The sequence below is a fragment of the Tiliqua scincoides genome, chromosome 12 (genome assembly GCF_035046505.1).
Source record: "Tiliqua scincoides isolate rTilSci1 chromosome 12, rTilSci1.hap2, whole genome shotgun sequence".
Taxonomy (NCBI): domain Eukaryota; kingdom Metazoa; phylum Chordata; class Lepidosauria; order Squamata; family Scincidae; genus Tiliqua; species Tiliqua scincoides.
In genome coordinates, this window is record NC_089832.1 from 6,897,495 (window position 1) to 6,914,106 (window position 16,612).

The 16,612-nt window shown below is 47.0% G+C and overlaps 1 protein-coding gene across 1 annotated transcript; it reads right to left on the reverse strand.

Annotated features, from left to right (window-relative positions):
* Positions 1 to 1,897: 1,897 nt before the first annotated feature.
* NKRF (NFKB repressing factor) lies at positions 1,898 to 16,387 on the reverse strand. Its single transcript, XM_066639905.1, has 3 exons — positions 16,045 to 16,387; positions 8,224 to 8,363; positions 1,898 to 5,400 (listed from the first exon to the last, which is right to left on the reverse strand). The coding sequence occupies exons 1-3, from the start codon at positions 16,302 to 16,304 to the stop codon at positions 3,428 to 3,430; spliced, it is 2,373 nt and encodes a 790-aa protein (XP_066496002.1). The 5' UTR covers positions 16,305 to 16,387; the 3' UTR covers positions 1,898 to 3,427.
* Positions 16,388 to 16,612: the final 225 nt, after the last annotated feature.

Sequence of the window (16,612 nt, forward strand, 5' to 3'; positions counted from 1 at the left end):
GGACTTACCAAAGCCTCCTGCAGCTGGCCGGGGGTGTGGGGAGCCCTGCCTCTGCAAAATCAGAAGTAGGGTGTTGCGATGTCCCAGTTTGAAAAGCCCTGACTTATCCCTTTAAAGCAGTGTACCTTTAGTACTAGAGCCCACTTTTTAGAATGACAATCTGTTGGGATCCACTGTTAGTGACATTGATTTATGCTTCAAACCTAAGCTACAATCAGCCAAAGGTCCTATTATGTGTATGCTGTTATTTTGCATAGCTTGGAATTCAAACATCCCAGCTCTGAACTCAAAGCAGAAGACAGACTTGGATCCTTTTCCAACCACATAACCCTTTCTAGCTTCCCATCTATTCAGGACAAAGCACCATGTCTCTCTCCCAGCAGGAGCCCAACCTGCCAAACAGCTTTGTACCCTAGAGTTGTAGCAGCAGCTAAGCTAGGTGCTACACAACCCACCTAGTGCAGTGTTTCTCAAACTATGGGTCAGGACCCACTAGGTGGGTCCCCATTCATTTCAATATTTTATTTTTAATATATTAGACTTGATGCTACCATGGTATGTGACTGCATTTGGGGAAATGTTGCAGACCTGTACTTTTTACCAAGCTACTATGTATATTATTTTAACCATGATAGTAAATGGAACTTACTCCTGAGTAAGTGTGGGAAGGATTCCAGCAGCTGTTCCTATAATAGTTATTTCTTGTAGCAGTAATTTGTATCCTCTTAAGACCATGGGGTGGTGACCATGACAGAAGGACACCCTGAGCAGCCACTACAAGCTGCTCAGGGTGTCTGAAAATTGTGTTATTTTACTCAGAATTCCCATTGTGGTTAGTAAGAGGTTGTAATCCTATCTTACCAGGCAGTAACAAAACACCTCTCTAGCTATGCGGTTTTCTGCCACTCACATTAACTGCACTGTATGTCTTCTGCACAAGGAGAACATGTATTCCGTGATATTCCATGTTATGATATAGATATAACAAAGTTTTCCCCCTACCAAATGCTGTGACCTGCATCTTACCTTTGCATAATGATCTGAGTCTTATATGAACAGAGCAGGGATGGAAGAACTTATACGTACATGATAGCAACTAGCCCTGCCTTTCTGTTGTTGGGGCTGGTGAGAAAAACCACAAAAAGCCTCCTCACCTCCTAAGCAGCTGTGGGTGAATATCTCTTAAAGAACACAAGGCAATCCCTACTATATTAGGTTAAAGGCCCACCCACTCTACCATCCTGTTCCCATATTGGCTCACCAGCTGCCTCTGTGGAGCCCTCAAGCAGGCATCTCTCCTGCCAAGGATCTGCAACAACTGATACACATGGCTTTGAAGGCAACAGAAGCACAAAGCCATCAACCCAGTAACTACTGCTAGACTGGACAACCTTTATTTACTGTATTTCTATCCCACCTTTCTCCCTTAAGGGACCCAAAAGCAGCATGAGTTCTACAAGGTGATAAATGAAAACTCATTTTGATTAAAATGGCACATTTTTTCTGTTTATGCACAAGTAGAGAATACATGTGGTAAGAATCTGGAAGAGGTCTCTACCCTTCACAAGAAGGGAAAAAACAGCTGCACAAATTTAAGAATAAACGACACCTGGTCTTCAGCATCAATTTTTTATCCAAACCTCTGGAGCCCTAACAGGCATACAACGAATCACACTGTCAGGACCTGCTCCATGTCTATTCCTCGTGGAACAAGACTATGAAGTAACATCTGGTGGTAGAGAGACTGAACAGGAAGAGGGGATATTCTGTTGCTGCCTTAGCAAGCCTAGTTCTCTGAAGGTTGTACCTTTCCACACCCCAGCAAGGGACCTACCACCAGTCTAGCTTTGAACAAGAAAAATGCTTTCATTGAATTAGGAATTACGCCACACTGCAGTCACAAGAGAACATTTACTCATTGCTCCCCCCTCAAGGAGAGATACAAGCACATGTACACAAAGGAAGCATAAGAAAATGAGCGTCAGAGGCTATGTATAGAAACAGGCAAATATCACCCCATTTGCCCCACAGGGACAGACTGTACATTGGGTTGGGGGGGGGGGGTTGTGAGTTTTAAATACTTCACCATTCAAAAGTATAGCGAGAAGATGCCGAGTCCTAGAAGTAATGTTCTTACCACCAAAATGAGAGGTGCATTAAAGCTATTCTGGTTTGGAAAGATGGTAAAAATAAACCCAGATTAGTGTCTGCTCTGCAACCCATATATAACACATTAAGTTATGGGCTAATGTCTTATCAACCCCACATAAGTGCTTATTATGCACAATTTGCAAGTCATACAGAGAACCAACAGACCCCTCTCCCCAAGGTACTGCTAACTCAGACTTTCAACCATGAGATTTCAAAGGGGGAGACAAGGCCCAGCCATAACGGAGCAAGTTGATTTACTCCTGTGGTTTAACTCTTCCCCACAGAAATCGACAGGACTGAAAGATGCTATCCTAGCCACACTCCATAATGAGTAAGTCCCCCTGAACACTGCAGGGCTTGTGTATTCAGAGTAAACATACAGAGGCTCATGCTGTTAAAAGTGCTCAACCTTGGCTGGGCTAGGCATTTTTTTAAAAAGATAAAGGGCCCAATCCTATCCAACTTTCCAGTCATGTCCAATCCTATCCAACTTGGCAGCCATTCCAACGGGGTGAGTGCTGCAGCCTGTGGTGGGCAGGCAGGCAGTCATGAAGGCCTCCTCAAAGAAAGAGAACATTTGTTCCTTTACCTTGGGGCTGCATTGGCCTTGGAAAGTTGAATAAGACTGGACCCAAAAGCTCTCAGTGCTGCCAATCTTGTGTGCTAAATTTTGAGGCCCGTATAGAACAAGAATAGAACCCCGGGAAAACAAAAGTTCATTCAACAGCTACCGTCCACAACATGGCATTTTGGAATATGCAGGAGGCACTTACCCACAACATACCCAAAATGGAAATACAAAACATGCTGTTCTGTGCATGTCCAGAAATAAAATTCTGTTCATTAATACCAACTTTAAAGTGTTCTTTATACTGTCACTGCTTCTCGGATTTTTTTTTTTTAAAGACAAAATAAAACGACAGGGAGGGGCTTTCTGTGTTCTTTTTCTTTTTTAAAAGGCCATGAAGTTTCTCTGTAGGTGGAGCTGCTTTTGCAATTACAAAACTAGTAAAATGTGACCGAGATTCCAAGACTTCATACAATGGTTGACTACACTAAAGGTCTCCCGACTGCACTAAATGTAGCTGAACAGAAGTCTGACTTTACAGTTCTAACCTTTTTCTAACAAAATTTTTAGAAATTAGGTGAGCAAGTAAAACTTTTTTTATGCTTCAATTGTTCTTCCCACAGCAAGATGCAACTCTCTTTCCTCCACATACCGGGGAACTTGGCTTCCTTGCAGATGTCCCCAGAAGAAGTCAAGGGTTCTTATACCTTACTTGTCTTGGGGCATGATGAGTTCATAGTGGCCTACCTGGCCATCCTGTTTGAGCTGGTCTAACAAATCTTCCTTGCGCCTCTTTCGACTAACCACCAGGTATCGATCACGGCCCTGCCCATGGGATTTACTCTTGAGCCCATATTTTTGAGCAATCTGATGGATCTGCTTGCGCTCATCATTGGTGAGTTCTGTTGAGAAAGTCAGGTCAATTTTACTGTCCGAGAAGGCGTAGTTCTGGATTATCTGCTCAATATCTTTCTTGGTGATTTTTGACCCTCTTTCCACATCAAGCCCTAGTCCTTCCCTTTTGAACTGCTCCTTCACGGCAATCGGCTCCCGGATCCCTTCCCCACTCTTGCCCAAGCCACCCCCCGTCCAGCCCATTTTTCTTAAGATCTGGTTCCCAATATTGTCTTCCTTGATCTGCTGCTTCAAGGCTTCCTCTGCTGAGCGCCCACAGATCTCATTCCTCGAGATCACGTCTTCGATGGTGCCTTTCTTGAGGTTGTTGACAACCGTCGGCTGGGTCTTCTTCAGGACTTTGACGGCTTCTTCAGCTGCCACGTGCTTGACGGTCTTCTTCACTCCAACGGCTTCGGCAATCAACTCATTTTCGAGCATCACTTTACACTTCCACCGCAACCCTGTCATCCTTTCAAAGACATACTCCACGGTCATCTTGTTGAACTGAGCCGTGTCGTTCAGCGTGCACACGGGATTCATGGAGTTCTCGTAAACAACAAGGTCTTTCAGGTCCTTCTTCTTGCCAGGAGCCCGTGTGGTGCTGCCCACTTTCTGGACCTGGACAGATTTGGTGGCTCCCGTGTTAGACTGAGTCTTTTGGAGGATCTTCAGCGCCTCATCCGCTGCAGCATGCTTGCTGGTCTTCTTGGTGCCATACCCCTCTGCTAAAAAGTGGTCCTGCAGATAGACGCTGCAGCGCCACAAGTGGTTTGGCATCAAGACATATTTGTATTCAACACTCATCTTGTTGAAGGATGCTGAATTGTTCAGTATCCCAATAGCGTCGCTGGCATTTTCCGTGAGGACAAAATTAGTCCAGTGCTTAGCGGAACTAGGACCCTGCTGTGGGTCAGTGGTTGGCTGCCCAGGTGTGCCGTCCTTCATAGCAGCCACAAAGTCATCCAACTGTTTCAATGCTGGTGGGAATTCCGCAGGGGGCACACCACTCTCACACAAGACTAAATCCTCCCGGGTTGTGCTTTTGAACTTCCGCTGGGCCACTTTGACCTCTATGGACTTTTGCAGCAGCATCACAGCCAGTTCTGCTGCACGGTCCCGGGACCCATTTTTGCTACCCGCGTACCCCGTGGTCAAATACACGTTCTGGCACCTCACCTCACATGCAAAGCCATCTTTGAGAAGCTTCTTGTTCTTGGGAAGGTCGCCTGGGGACATCTCCTTCAAGGGAGAATAAATATACTCGGGATTGGTTTTACAAGCCTGTATGGACCGTGTCAGAAGGTACGTGTAGTTGATTTTATCAGGCCCGCAGCTCGCATCAGGGTTAGCGAGATTCTTGCGGACGGCCGCAACAAGTTTGTTAATGAAACACTGCTTGGCTGTGATAACTGACTTGGGGAACGTTTCGGAGGCGGCTTGAATGGGAGACGGGGTGGATGAAACCATGGCAATGCCACTCGTGGGAGTGTCTTTCTTTTTTAAAGCAGCACTGACCTCTGTCGGACTGACTTGATTACTAGCATAGCCTAAGCCCACTGAGGTGGAAAACAGAGAGTCCCCATCCTGTGTACTGAAGCTGTTGAACACCCGGTCCGCATAGTTCTGAATTTGCTGGGTCGTAATGTTCTCCGTGGTGTCCTGCACTTGGTTCTCGGAAGGCTGTTCTTTCTCACCGTCTTTTGCATTGCTAGCAACAAAGTGGATGGGTTCAAAGCGAGGTCGGACACGAAACTTGGGAGGCTGTTTCCGTGGAAATTCGGGACCTGTGGAATGTGAAGAATTCATAGTATTAAGAGAGAACCTTTTTGGAGATGGGTGAAGTGAGTTCAACTGAAAGGCAAAGAGTATATTCAGAATGACAGGTTCTGTGCTTGCATGGTGAATCTATAGGTGTGACTATACATCACCCTAGCTGATATGGGTAGCATGTGAAATATCAAGATGTCTCCTGGCTTTGCGCTTAATGCCTCAATTTTGTGTTGCAGCTCTGCTTGTGCCCCAGTAAGACTTAGACTGTCCGGACAACAAACAGAGAGGCAAAGGGTGAGGAACTGCAAAATTCTGACAACTTCTCAGGAGCCATCTCTTAACTCAAAACAGAGGCCAGAGATTGTGACTGTCTGTGACACTGCGACTGAAGCAAACCCATCACACCCCACTTTGTAGAAGGCTGATGAGAGCAGCATTGAAAGTCACTACACCCTACATATGAGGGGTTCAAGTTTCCCTAGGTTCACTTTTGGAATTAACACCAAAACAGGTATATGTACGTATACAGACACAGGTACACTCATACAATGTAATGTGTGAATAACCTCACCACGTCAATTAAACATCAAGGAAACTTTCTGCTTGCTCTCTTTGCACAAAATAAGCGCACAGCTTTGGGAATCGGGACCACAGAAAGTCCACTGCTGTGGCAGGACAGGGCAGAGCGTACTTTTATCTGTGGCAGGTGACAAGAGCCCGCACTGAACTCTCCAGCCTGCACGTGCCTTTAGCTGGGAAGCGAACCCCACATGGAGACTTGTAGGGAGGATTACTGAGCTTCCTCTCGTCTAAGAAAATCCCATGAAAGCCAACTGAAGTGACTGTGGGGATTGCTTTCTCTCATCCCCCTTAAAGCTAGCAGCCACAGCTTAACCATTAAATGCAGGCTGCTGCCCCCACTCTGCCCTCGCCAACTCTGCCAGCCCTTCATGGCTTTTGTAGATTCCATGGCTCTGCCCCACCCTGCCGAGACTGCTCAGGCTCTCCTGGACCCTAGCACCGCCTTTTATGATAGATCTAGAGGGGATAAATACAGCTCCCAGATTGCAGGCTCTTTCCCTCAAACTTTAAAGCTTGAATGGGGTGGGGGGAGAAGCTGTGATTCTTATTGCAAAGATTTATAATCTGTTGCTATGGGGGCAAATGGTCAATGCCTTAGGTCAGGGGTGCCCAAACCCCAGCCCTGGGGCCACTTGCTGCCCTCGCGGCCTCTCAATGCGGCCCTCAGGGAGCCCCCAGTCTCCACCTCCGGAGGTTTGTTGAAGCCCACACTGGCCCGACGCAACCACCCTCAGTGTGAGGGCGACTGTTTGACCTCTCGCATGAGCTGTGGGATGAGAGCTCCCTCCACTGCTTGCTGTTTCACATCTGTGATGCAGTAACAGTAGCAAAGGAAAGGCCAGCCTTGCTTTGTGCAAGGCCTTTTATAGGCCTTGAGCTATTGCAAGACCTTCATTCATTCATATAAGTGCAACTTTAATATATTCATTTATGTAAACTTATGTAAATGTATTCAAATTTTAATGTAAATTAATCCTTTTCCCCCCAGCCCCCGACACAGTGTCAGAGAGATGATGTGGCCCTCCTGCCAAAAACTTTGGACACCCCTGCCTTAGGTGGGAGGGAGGGTGTGCTCACACTATACTTGCCTATACAGTGTGCCTGCACGTACATCCTCCTCTGGCCTTAAACAGGGCTTGCTGCTATTTGGGGCTGTAAGAGAGAGAAGCTGTCCCATGGGCTCAGGTTCTTTGTTGTTGTTTTCCTTGAACCTGGACAACATTTAGCTAGGTGTACCAGAAGTTCTGCAGTCCGACAGCAAGAGGCTGGTGGGGAGGCTAGAGGGTTGGCAATGACTCCTTGTGTAATTTTTCAAGCCTGACACCCACAATCTTGATGTATAATAAGCATCACTGGAGAACCACCTGCGGAGCATGCCACTTCATTCTATCCAGCCTTCTGTTTCCCAAAGTGGCCAACCAGTGGCCAACCCAAAGTGGCTCTGGGGAGCCCACAAGCTGGACACAGAGACAGCAGCCCAGTGCTTCCCAAATGTTTTAGCACCAGGACCCACTTTTTAAAAGCAAGAATCTATCGTGACCCACTAGACAAAAGAAAAATCTAGAAAGAAATATTTTTTATTTATTAATAATTAATAATAATTGAGGTGATGCTAGAGACCTTATATACAGTATGTGAGTGTATACATTTGCTAGACCCGCCTTAAAAATCAAATTCAAGGACTGTGCCAAACCTTTACAGTCATTCCAGGGTACCTAGAAGGCTGGAGAGCAAGATAGGCAGTTAGGGATATCTAGGCCAGCCAAAAGGCTAAAACTGTGATCTACAACACACTAATTACTAGAGAAAATTAGAAAAGGTGACATTTTAATTTGGGAATACGAAGATTACCTCATAACACAGGTTAACATTTCAGCTGACAATTTACTTCTGCAAACCAGGCGAGGGTGCTTGCAACTAGTTGTTTTTTGTTTTTTTTAATGTTTCAAACAAATTTTCACGACCCACCAAAATTCATCTCATGACCCAGAGTTTGAGAAGCAGTGCAGCAGCCCATTCTTGAATACCTGTCAACCGCTATTCCGAGGTAGACTGGCTCAGAATACGGAAGTTCCACTTAGCTTTCAACAGACCTCTCCTACTTCATGAATTTGTACAATCCTCCTTTAAAGTCATCTAAGCTCAGAGCTGCCACCCACATCAGTTAATAATACAAAGACATGCTTTCTTTTGCCAATCCTGAACCTGCTGTCCATCCAGTTCAACTGGGCAACCCTGAGTTCTGGTGTACTCACTGTCAGAAGGAGAATCACCAAGTGGGGAACGAGGTCTCTTTTTTGCCTTTGCGTCGGGCACCAGCTCGAATGACGGCACCTCTCCAAGATCAATCCCTTCAGCCATTTGGAGGACCTTTTCCATAACTTGGGCACCATACCTGCATTGAAAGAAACATCACATTACAGCCTGCACAAGGAAATCCCTTTGCACCCCTCCCACTCCTGCCTCCAACCTCTGCAAGCCTCTGAAGTTGGGTATCACATGAAGACACGCAGGCAGGTATTTTCTCCCGGAGGGAGCACAAGCGACATACAAACCAAAGAAGGGGAGCACATGAGAGCACCAACTGTGATCCTGAACGATGTGGGTTTGAGTCTTCCATGATTTACTGCTTAATTTACATTGAATTTAATTTATACCATGCCCTGCAGGATGTCCTAGGTCCACCTCACTGGTTCATTGTAAGTTTCAATGAAAGTAAGTGTAAAGTCATGCACATTGGGGCAAAAAAATCAAAACTTCACATATAGGCTGATGGGTTCTGAGCTGTCTGTGACAGATCAGGAGAGAGATCTTGGGGTGGTGGTGGACAGCTCAATGAGTCAACCCAATGTGCAGCGGCGTTGAAAAAGGCCAATTCTTAGAAAAGGCATTGAGAACAAAACAGCTAATATTATAATGCTGTTGTACAAATCAATAGTAAGGCCACACCTGGAGTATTGCGTCCAGTTCTGGTTGCCACATCTCAAAAAAGACATAGTGGAAATGGAACGGCGTTTGGGCCTCTTCAGCCTAGAAAAGAGGCGCCTGAGGGGGGACATGATTGAAACATACAAAATTATGCAGGGGATGGACAGAGTGGATAGAGAGATGCTCTCTACACTCTCACATAACACCAGAACCAGGGGACATCCACTAAAATTGTGTTGGGAGAGTTAGAACAGACAAAAGAAATTATTTCTTTACTCAGCGTGTGGTTGGTCTGTGGAACTCCTTGCCACAGGATGTGGTGATGGTGACCGGCCTGGACGCCTTTAAAAGGGGATTGGACAAGTTTCTGGAGGAAAAATCCATTACGGGTTACAAGCCATGATGTGTATGCGCAACCTCCTGATTTTAGAAATGGGTTATGTCAGAATGCCAGATGCAAGGGAGGGCACCAGGATGAGGTCTCTTGTTATCTGGTGTGCTCCCTGGGGCATTTGGTGAGCCACTGTGAGATACAGGAAACTGGACTAGATGGGCCTATGGCCTGATCCAGTGGGGATGTTCTTATGTTCCTATGCAAGATAGGGAAATGGGAAGGCGTGTTCAAATCCCCATTTGGCCACAGGGAGCTTAGATAATGGGGCCTGAACAGGTCATTCTGTGACCCACCTCACAGGGCTGCTGTGAAAATAAAGCTGGATTAACACCTTTCCTGGGTGTGCTTGTCAGCCACAGGGAGGATGGCATGCTGGACATAGGGTATACACATAAAGCCTACACATATGGACTGTTAACTGCATAAATCCAATCATCATCCTGGACAAAAAAGAGGACTAATTAACACCTTAATCACCAGAGCTAGATGCATCTTGGAGCCTCAATATTTACATGGAGCACATGTATCCAGAGTCTTACAACAAAATGGATACACAGAATGAGAAATTAACTGAGCACTGCGATCTAGACGAGAAGTGACTGCAAAAGAAAGTGACACCAGATCAAAAGTATTTTTGCCTTATATCTGGAACATCACGGATAATAAGACTGGGAGGATACTGGAGAAAGTCAACTTCAGATCCATCTATATACCTTACAAGAAGATATCTCAGGTGTTGGGGTCTGTGAAACATAAAAGACCACCACTCTCCGCGGCTGGTGTCTATTGCATTCCTTGTGAGTGTGGAAAAGTCTACATATGGGACCATAGACCATAAAAGTCTAAACAGGAGAATGAAACCCACTGTCTCTTAGAACAAAGTGAAAAATCAGCAGCGGCAGAGCATGCTGAGAGAACTGGTCACCAAATAAATTTTAATCAGACTCAGGTTGTTTCCATAGTGCAACAATATCACCCAGAACCTATAGAGAGGCCACTGAAATTCAAAAAAAGACAAAAACAATATCAACAAAAGAGACTCTCCGTATAAGTGATGCCTAGCTTCCAGCACTTAAAGACAATAGAATTAAACCTTGAAGAGAAACCTACATAGTAATGATGTACAGGTAAACAATGTTGGTATGCCTTTAACAACTCAAGCAGGAAGTGGCAGTTAAGTTGGTGGTGACCAACTAACAGTTGAGAGGATGCAAATTCCTTGAAGATGCTTTAAGGTCGGAACCAGATCCTACAATGTACTTTTACTCATGGCTTAAAGGCTCGTTTTAAAAATGGGTTAACTTCTTGTATGCTGCTCATTTTTTTTTTTTTTTGGCTTGAGATTTACTTCCCTACCTCTAAAGGAATGCATTTAAGGAGAAAAACAAAATCAGCCTCTCATTGTTCTACTGAGACAAATATATTGGCCCAAATCAGTTACTCCATCACAAAACAACCATTCTAAGCCATGACCCATGACAACTAATTAAAAATCAAGTTGATTACTCTTTGACCTTAATTGATTAGAATTTAAATACACTTGTATGTTACCAAAGTCACAACGTAGAAACCTTTCAAGAAACTGAAGGAATGATGAGATAATGTACAATTTAGTGAACAAAAGCTACCCATCTCTATGATTTCCTTTTTCTTTCCCTCTTACAACCATTTCCCTCTTACAACTCTTACCAAAAGAGTTGCTTAAAACAACAACAAAAAACACTATGCCTTTAACTTGCAGGTTCAGCAATAAAGAATGAGCCCTTTTCAACTAAGATACTAAAAGCTTTGTGAGTTATCCACCATTTCACAGCTCATCCTATCATGGTGAGCATCCCCTGTGTATGAGGAAGGTTACCCAATACACAAACACAGACTCAGTACATTCAGGACCACGAAATGAACAGCTTACTTTCAGGGATGTTTAAGTCTAACAGCACCAGCACAAAAACAATTGCATCCCCATTTCATAGCCCAGCAACAAGGTATGACTTGATGTTCAAGGCCAATGGGGAAACCCCAGCTTAGGACAAGCAGTGGGTGCCTCATTCTGCCTCCACCATGGCCCCTGATTCCAAAGACACCCATCCAAATTATGCAGCTAAGGCTACTGTCATAGCCTTACTTACACCTGGGAGTAAGTCCCACCAAACTCAATGACCCCTACTTTGGAGCAGACATGCCTGGGATTGCGCACAGGACAATCCCATCATAAACTCTGGCAGAGTTTCTCCAGCCAAGCGTTCTTGAAGAGAAAAGGCAAAAGGAAGGACTTTAATGCTGTTCCCAGAGGGGATGATAGAGAGATAGGAGCCCGAAAGAGAAGCGTAAACCTCTGCCGGGTTCATGCCAGGGGGATGGAATTAACGAGCCCTCTGCATGCATCTCAGCTCACAAGAAAGTGACTTTGTGTGCGGGGCCAACACCATGGACTCTTCAGTCCCTGCCAGACTTAAAAGCACAGTCCAAGTTAGAAGCCAGTTGCCATCCAGGACCCACAGCTTAGCTGGAGTGAAGACATCAGAACTGCCAGACTTGCAGCTTATCCCCCTTCCCTCCCTTTGTTGCTTTCCTTATAGCAACATCTAGATCAGGGGTGTCAAACATAAGGCCCGGGGGCCGGATGCGGCCCACGGAAGCTTTTTATCTGGCCCTCAGGCTCTCATCTGCTGAGCAGTACTGTGGTGTTACTGCTGAAAGGGCAGCCCACGTGAAAACCGGGCTCTCTCATATCTTGAAATATGATCAGGTTTTGTGTATTTTCTCTCTTCTGTTCGCAGCTAATGAGTTCCTAAGTAAGAAAAAAGTGCTTATTTTCGGTTATGACCCGTTTAATGACATCAGTTCCCGCCTAATGACATCACTTCCAGCCCTCAGCAGGCATCCTGGATGCTATTCGGCCCTCGGTATGAAACAAGTCTGACACGCCTGATCTAGTTTGTAGGCCCTAGGTAAAGCATCGTGTACATGGATGGCACTACAATAAATAATTATTCCATTTCTTGGGAAGAACAACTATTGCATTTGAGGGAAGGCACTCGCAAAGCCACTCCATACGGCGTACATCACTGGGGGGCTGATCTATGCATTGCATTTACTAAGAGGGTAGGCAACAGCTTCATTGTGGCGATTCACTTATTAATTTATAGCCTGCCTTATCACCCATGTCTCAAGGAGGCTTGCGCATCATTGAAAATCAAAGACACATGAACACAATGCAGAATAATAATAAAAACATTGCAAGAAGGTTACACACACACTCTCTCTCTGCTGCCATCCAAAGTTATAACACACAGTTCTGTTCCCATGAAGCAGCACTGGATCAGAACAAGGACCACCTATCCAACTGCTTGTTTCCTACAGTGCCCCATTGCTGCCTCTGAGAAGCCCACAAGCGGGGGAGGAAGGCAGGCTTCTCCCCCCCCCATTGCTCACATGCGGACCACCACTGAGCCAGGGGTAGTGCATAGCCAGCATGTAGCCAGTGACAGTCCTGCCTCCCCCCCCATTCATTTGTCCAATTCCTTTTTCAAGCCAAACAAGCTAGTGGTCATCATCACATCTTGCAGCAGTGAGCTCCGCAGATTAATTATATACTGTGTGAAGAAGGACTCCCTACAGCCCAGGCGTGGCCAAACTCACGGTAAGAGCCACATATGATAAAATTCAGGTGTTTCAGAGCTGCAACATTTTAAGAGGCATTTAAGTTCTTAAACATATTAACTAATGTTTTAATCCAGTGGGATTGTCACTCCCAAATTGGCCTTTTCAGCCACACTAGGCGCTGTGCCAGAACCACCATCCAGAGCGCGATACCATAGTCTTCCGAGACTGAAGGTTGCCAACCAATCCAGTGGACTCTCAGTTTATTATCTGATAAATAATTATAAAGCTTGACTTTTTTTTATTTATTTTCAGCCAACATACTTTTGTGAGCTGCACATTCTATGTCAAAATCCACAATGTGGCTCATGAGCGACAGTTTGGCCACCCCTACTATAGCCCACCACCACAAGCCGCAATCCACACTGAATTCCCCCTAGTTGTAGCATTGGGAAAGAGAGACTCTCTACACCAAGTATAATTTTATAAGCCTCAATTGTGTCCTCTCCTTGCGTTATGCACACTTAGCAATTACTTCAATTAGACTTCTGAACAGAGAAATACAGGACTGCACTTCTTTCCCCCACTGAAAAGTTCCAAACGTTGCCACCTTTCATCATCAAAAAAGTGCTTCAGCCCCTATTCTTTTGAATAGCCTCTTTGCATCACCATGTAAGTTGGTCAATGTCAAGAGCGCCAGTGCTATCCTTGGAAGGGAGATCAGTACTATGTCCTGTGGTCACAGCAGGTCAGTCATTGCCGCAAGCCCACTGCTGAATCAATCAATTAAAAAACATAAATGAAAAAACCATAAGATCACCCAACTCCTGCCTATCCGCTGTCATTTTGTGGTGGAACAACAACAGTTAGCTAACAGAGAACTGAGACGCTGACTTGTTCTGTCTGGTTCATATTTATCACAGAGGCAAAATTCATCATCGAGAGTCCTGTGGCAGCAGAAAGATCAGTGCATGTATCATCGGGCAAGCTTTTGTGGAGTTCCCGTCCTTACCTGCATCACTTGCTAGTTTCTCTTGGCATGTGATTTCTATGCATCCATTCAACCCCTCCCCAAGGCAACAAAACAGCCCTGAAGCCAGTGGGCTCTAGATGCCAAATGCCAACACACAAGCTGGCAATACTGTGCAAACAAGCAAGAATTCTGCCACCCTCAACCACCTTCAAACTGTCACTGTAGGAAGCCAAAAGTTATCTGTTTTGCCATCTACTTCTTAGACCACTTATTTATTTTTAACTTTATACCCCACCTTTCCCCTGCGAAAGCAAATGCCCAAGGCAACATTTTGGTATTTCTATAAATATACTCATGTGTATATAAATAGCTACACAAAGAGAAAGACTGAACCTCTGCCATTTTTTCATGCATCTAATGAAGGGGACTGAAATCCACAAAGCTTATACTGAAATAAATGGGTTGTTCTTTAAGGAGTCATCATAAAACCCTGTTGCAGCATCTGCCTCTCTGGAAATTGCACAGGTATTGCACAGGTACCAACAATAAATCCTATTTTGCACAGGCAGAGCTCTAATACGTGTTCCAAAGCAGAAACATTACGCAACAGACCTCATGGACAGACCTGCCTTTTAAACACATGTGGACTCTGGCTGACAAAATCATGGGTCATATGTCATGTATTTTAAGGTGCCTGTAATGCTACAGCCAACCAGACAGTCCCTTATATACATGATCTGCCCTACAATATAGTACCTGTCATACTCTGAAGCGCACAAAGTGCCTTACAAATCCCTGACCTAGAAGGAAAGACTGGTTTCTTGTTTTGTGTTTTTGGCTTGGTGGGTCATAAAACTGAGCAGGCTGAACTTTTAGCAAACATCACTGATATGGCCTCTATTCCAGTGTTCTTCAACCTGTGGGTCCTGACACCAATGGGTCTACAATGACAGAGCACAATGGTTGAAACAACCATCGCCTCAAATTGAGTATTGGGAGAGTTAGGACAGATAAAAGAAAATATTTCTTTACCCAACGTGTACTTAGTTGGTGGAACTCCTCGCCACAGGATTTTTGTGATGGCACCTGAATTAAAAAGGGATTGGACAGACTTCTGGAGGGAAAAGTCCATCCCAGGTTACAAGCCATGATGGGTATGTGCAACCTCCTGGTTTTAGAAATAGGCTCAGAATGCCAGGTGCAAGGGAGGGCACCAGGATGCAGGTCTGTTGTTCTTGTGTGTTCCTGGAGGCATCTGGTGGGCTACTGTGAGATCCAGGAAGATGGACTAATGGACTTTTGGTCTAATCCAGCAGTGCTCTTCTGAGGTTCTCAATAGATTTGTATAGACTCGCCTAGAAGGAAACCTGGCTCTGTGGCAAAAATGTGAAGAGGCGAAGACCAGTTGTCCTCCTCCAAGTGCTCTCAGCACCAAGGCAGATGTGTTAACTGGTTGTAATTCATCTGCTGAACTCCTGGTCACAGCACGTGGTGATGGTGCCTGGCCTAGATGCTAACATTTAAAAGGGGATTAGAGAGATTTATGGAGGAAAAGTCCATCCCAGGTTACAAGCCACTGGTTGAGAGAGCCTGATATAGGTACTGCATGTGAACTAAAGGGGTCCTGGGTGCAACCAAGTGGGGCTCTCCTGATGTCCCTAGGTCTTTCCCAGTTGCTGGTGCTGCACCAAGGAGACATCTCCCCCAACAGCTGGCATGTGGACTAGGTGGGTGCTGGGCATGACCTGGCTGGGCTCCCCTGATGCTCCTATGCCAGGGGCCTTTCCCAGATGCCTGTGCGCCAAGGAGGTTTCCCTCCCCCAACAGCTGGCAGGGTCTGGATGGCCACCCATCCCAGGTTACAAGCCACAGTGGGCATGCCATATGCAACCACCTGGCTGTAGAAGTCGGCTGTCTCTGACCTGCCAGGTGCAAAGGAGGGCACTAGGATGCTCCTGGAGGCACCTGCCAGGCTGCTGTGAGATGCAGGAAGGTCCTGATCCTGCAGGGCTCTTCTCCTGCGCCTGTGCCAGGGGTCTTTCCCAGCTGCCTGCACGCCAAGGGGCAGGTGCAAAGGAGGGCACGGGACGCTCTTAGGGGGCCTGCCCCTGCAGGGCTCTCGCCCGCCGCCTGCGTGCAGGGGGCGGCGGGGGGGGGACCCGGACGCGCGCGGCTCACCTGCAGCCCAGGAAGAGGTGGTTGGCCCAGGCGCGCGAGAGGGCCAGCAGCCGCTCGGGGGCGCCGCGGTGGCCGGGCCAGTTGCGCAGGAGGAACTGCCTGCGCAGCGCCCAGTGCCGCTCGCTCTCCTGCGGCTCCCGCCAGCGCTGCAGCTCCGGCTCGGGCTCCGCGGCCGCGGAGGGGGCGGCGGGCGGCGGGCGCGGCGGCGGCTGCGGGGACAAGAGGCCCCCGCCGGGCACCAGCCACCCTCCGCCTGCCATGGGCGCTCCGCCGGCTGCTCGCAGAGCGGGGCACCAGCGCGGCCCTGACCCGGGTCCGCGCGTCCGCACGTGCGGCGGCCGCTGCTCCTGCCGGCGACCCGGGTCCGGTCCGGCTCCCGAGAGCGCCGCGCTACAATGTAGCCTCCCTTTCCGCTCTGGTCACGTGGGCGGCCGCAGGCGCGCGCAGGAGCTCTCCGGGAGGGAGGGGAGGGTCTCCTGCGCAGCCCAGCAGCGCCTCCTCGCGCCCCGGAGGACGCCCCCAGCCCCGCCTCTCCGCACCCTAGCCACGCTTTCCTGGGAGCAAGCCC

Coding starts and splice junctions, on each gene's coding strand:
- NKRF (XM_066639905.1), bottom strand. CDS start 16,304: ATGGCAGGCGGAGGGTGGCTGGTGCCCGGCGGGGGCCTCTTGTCCCCG. Junction 8,364..16,044: donor CACCTCTTCCTGGGCTGCAG/GTGAGCCGCGCG, acceptor CTTTCAATGCAG/GTATGGTGCCCAAGTTATGG. Junction 5,401..8,223: donor TGGTGATTCTCCTTCTGACA/GTGAGTACACCA, acceptor CACATTCCACAG/GTCCCGAATTTCCACGGAAA.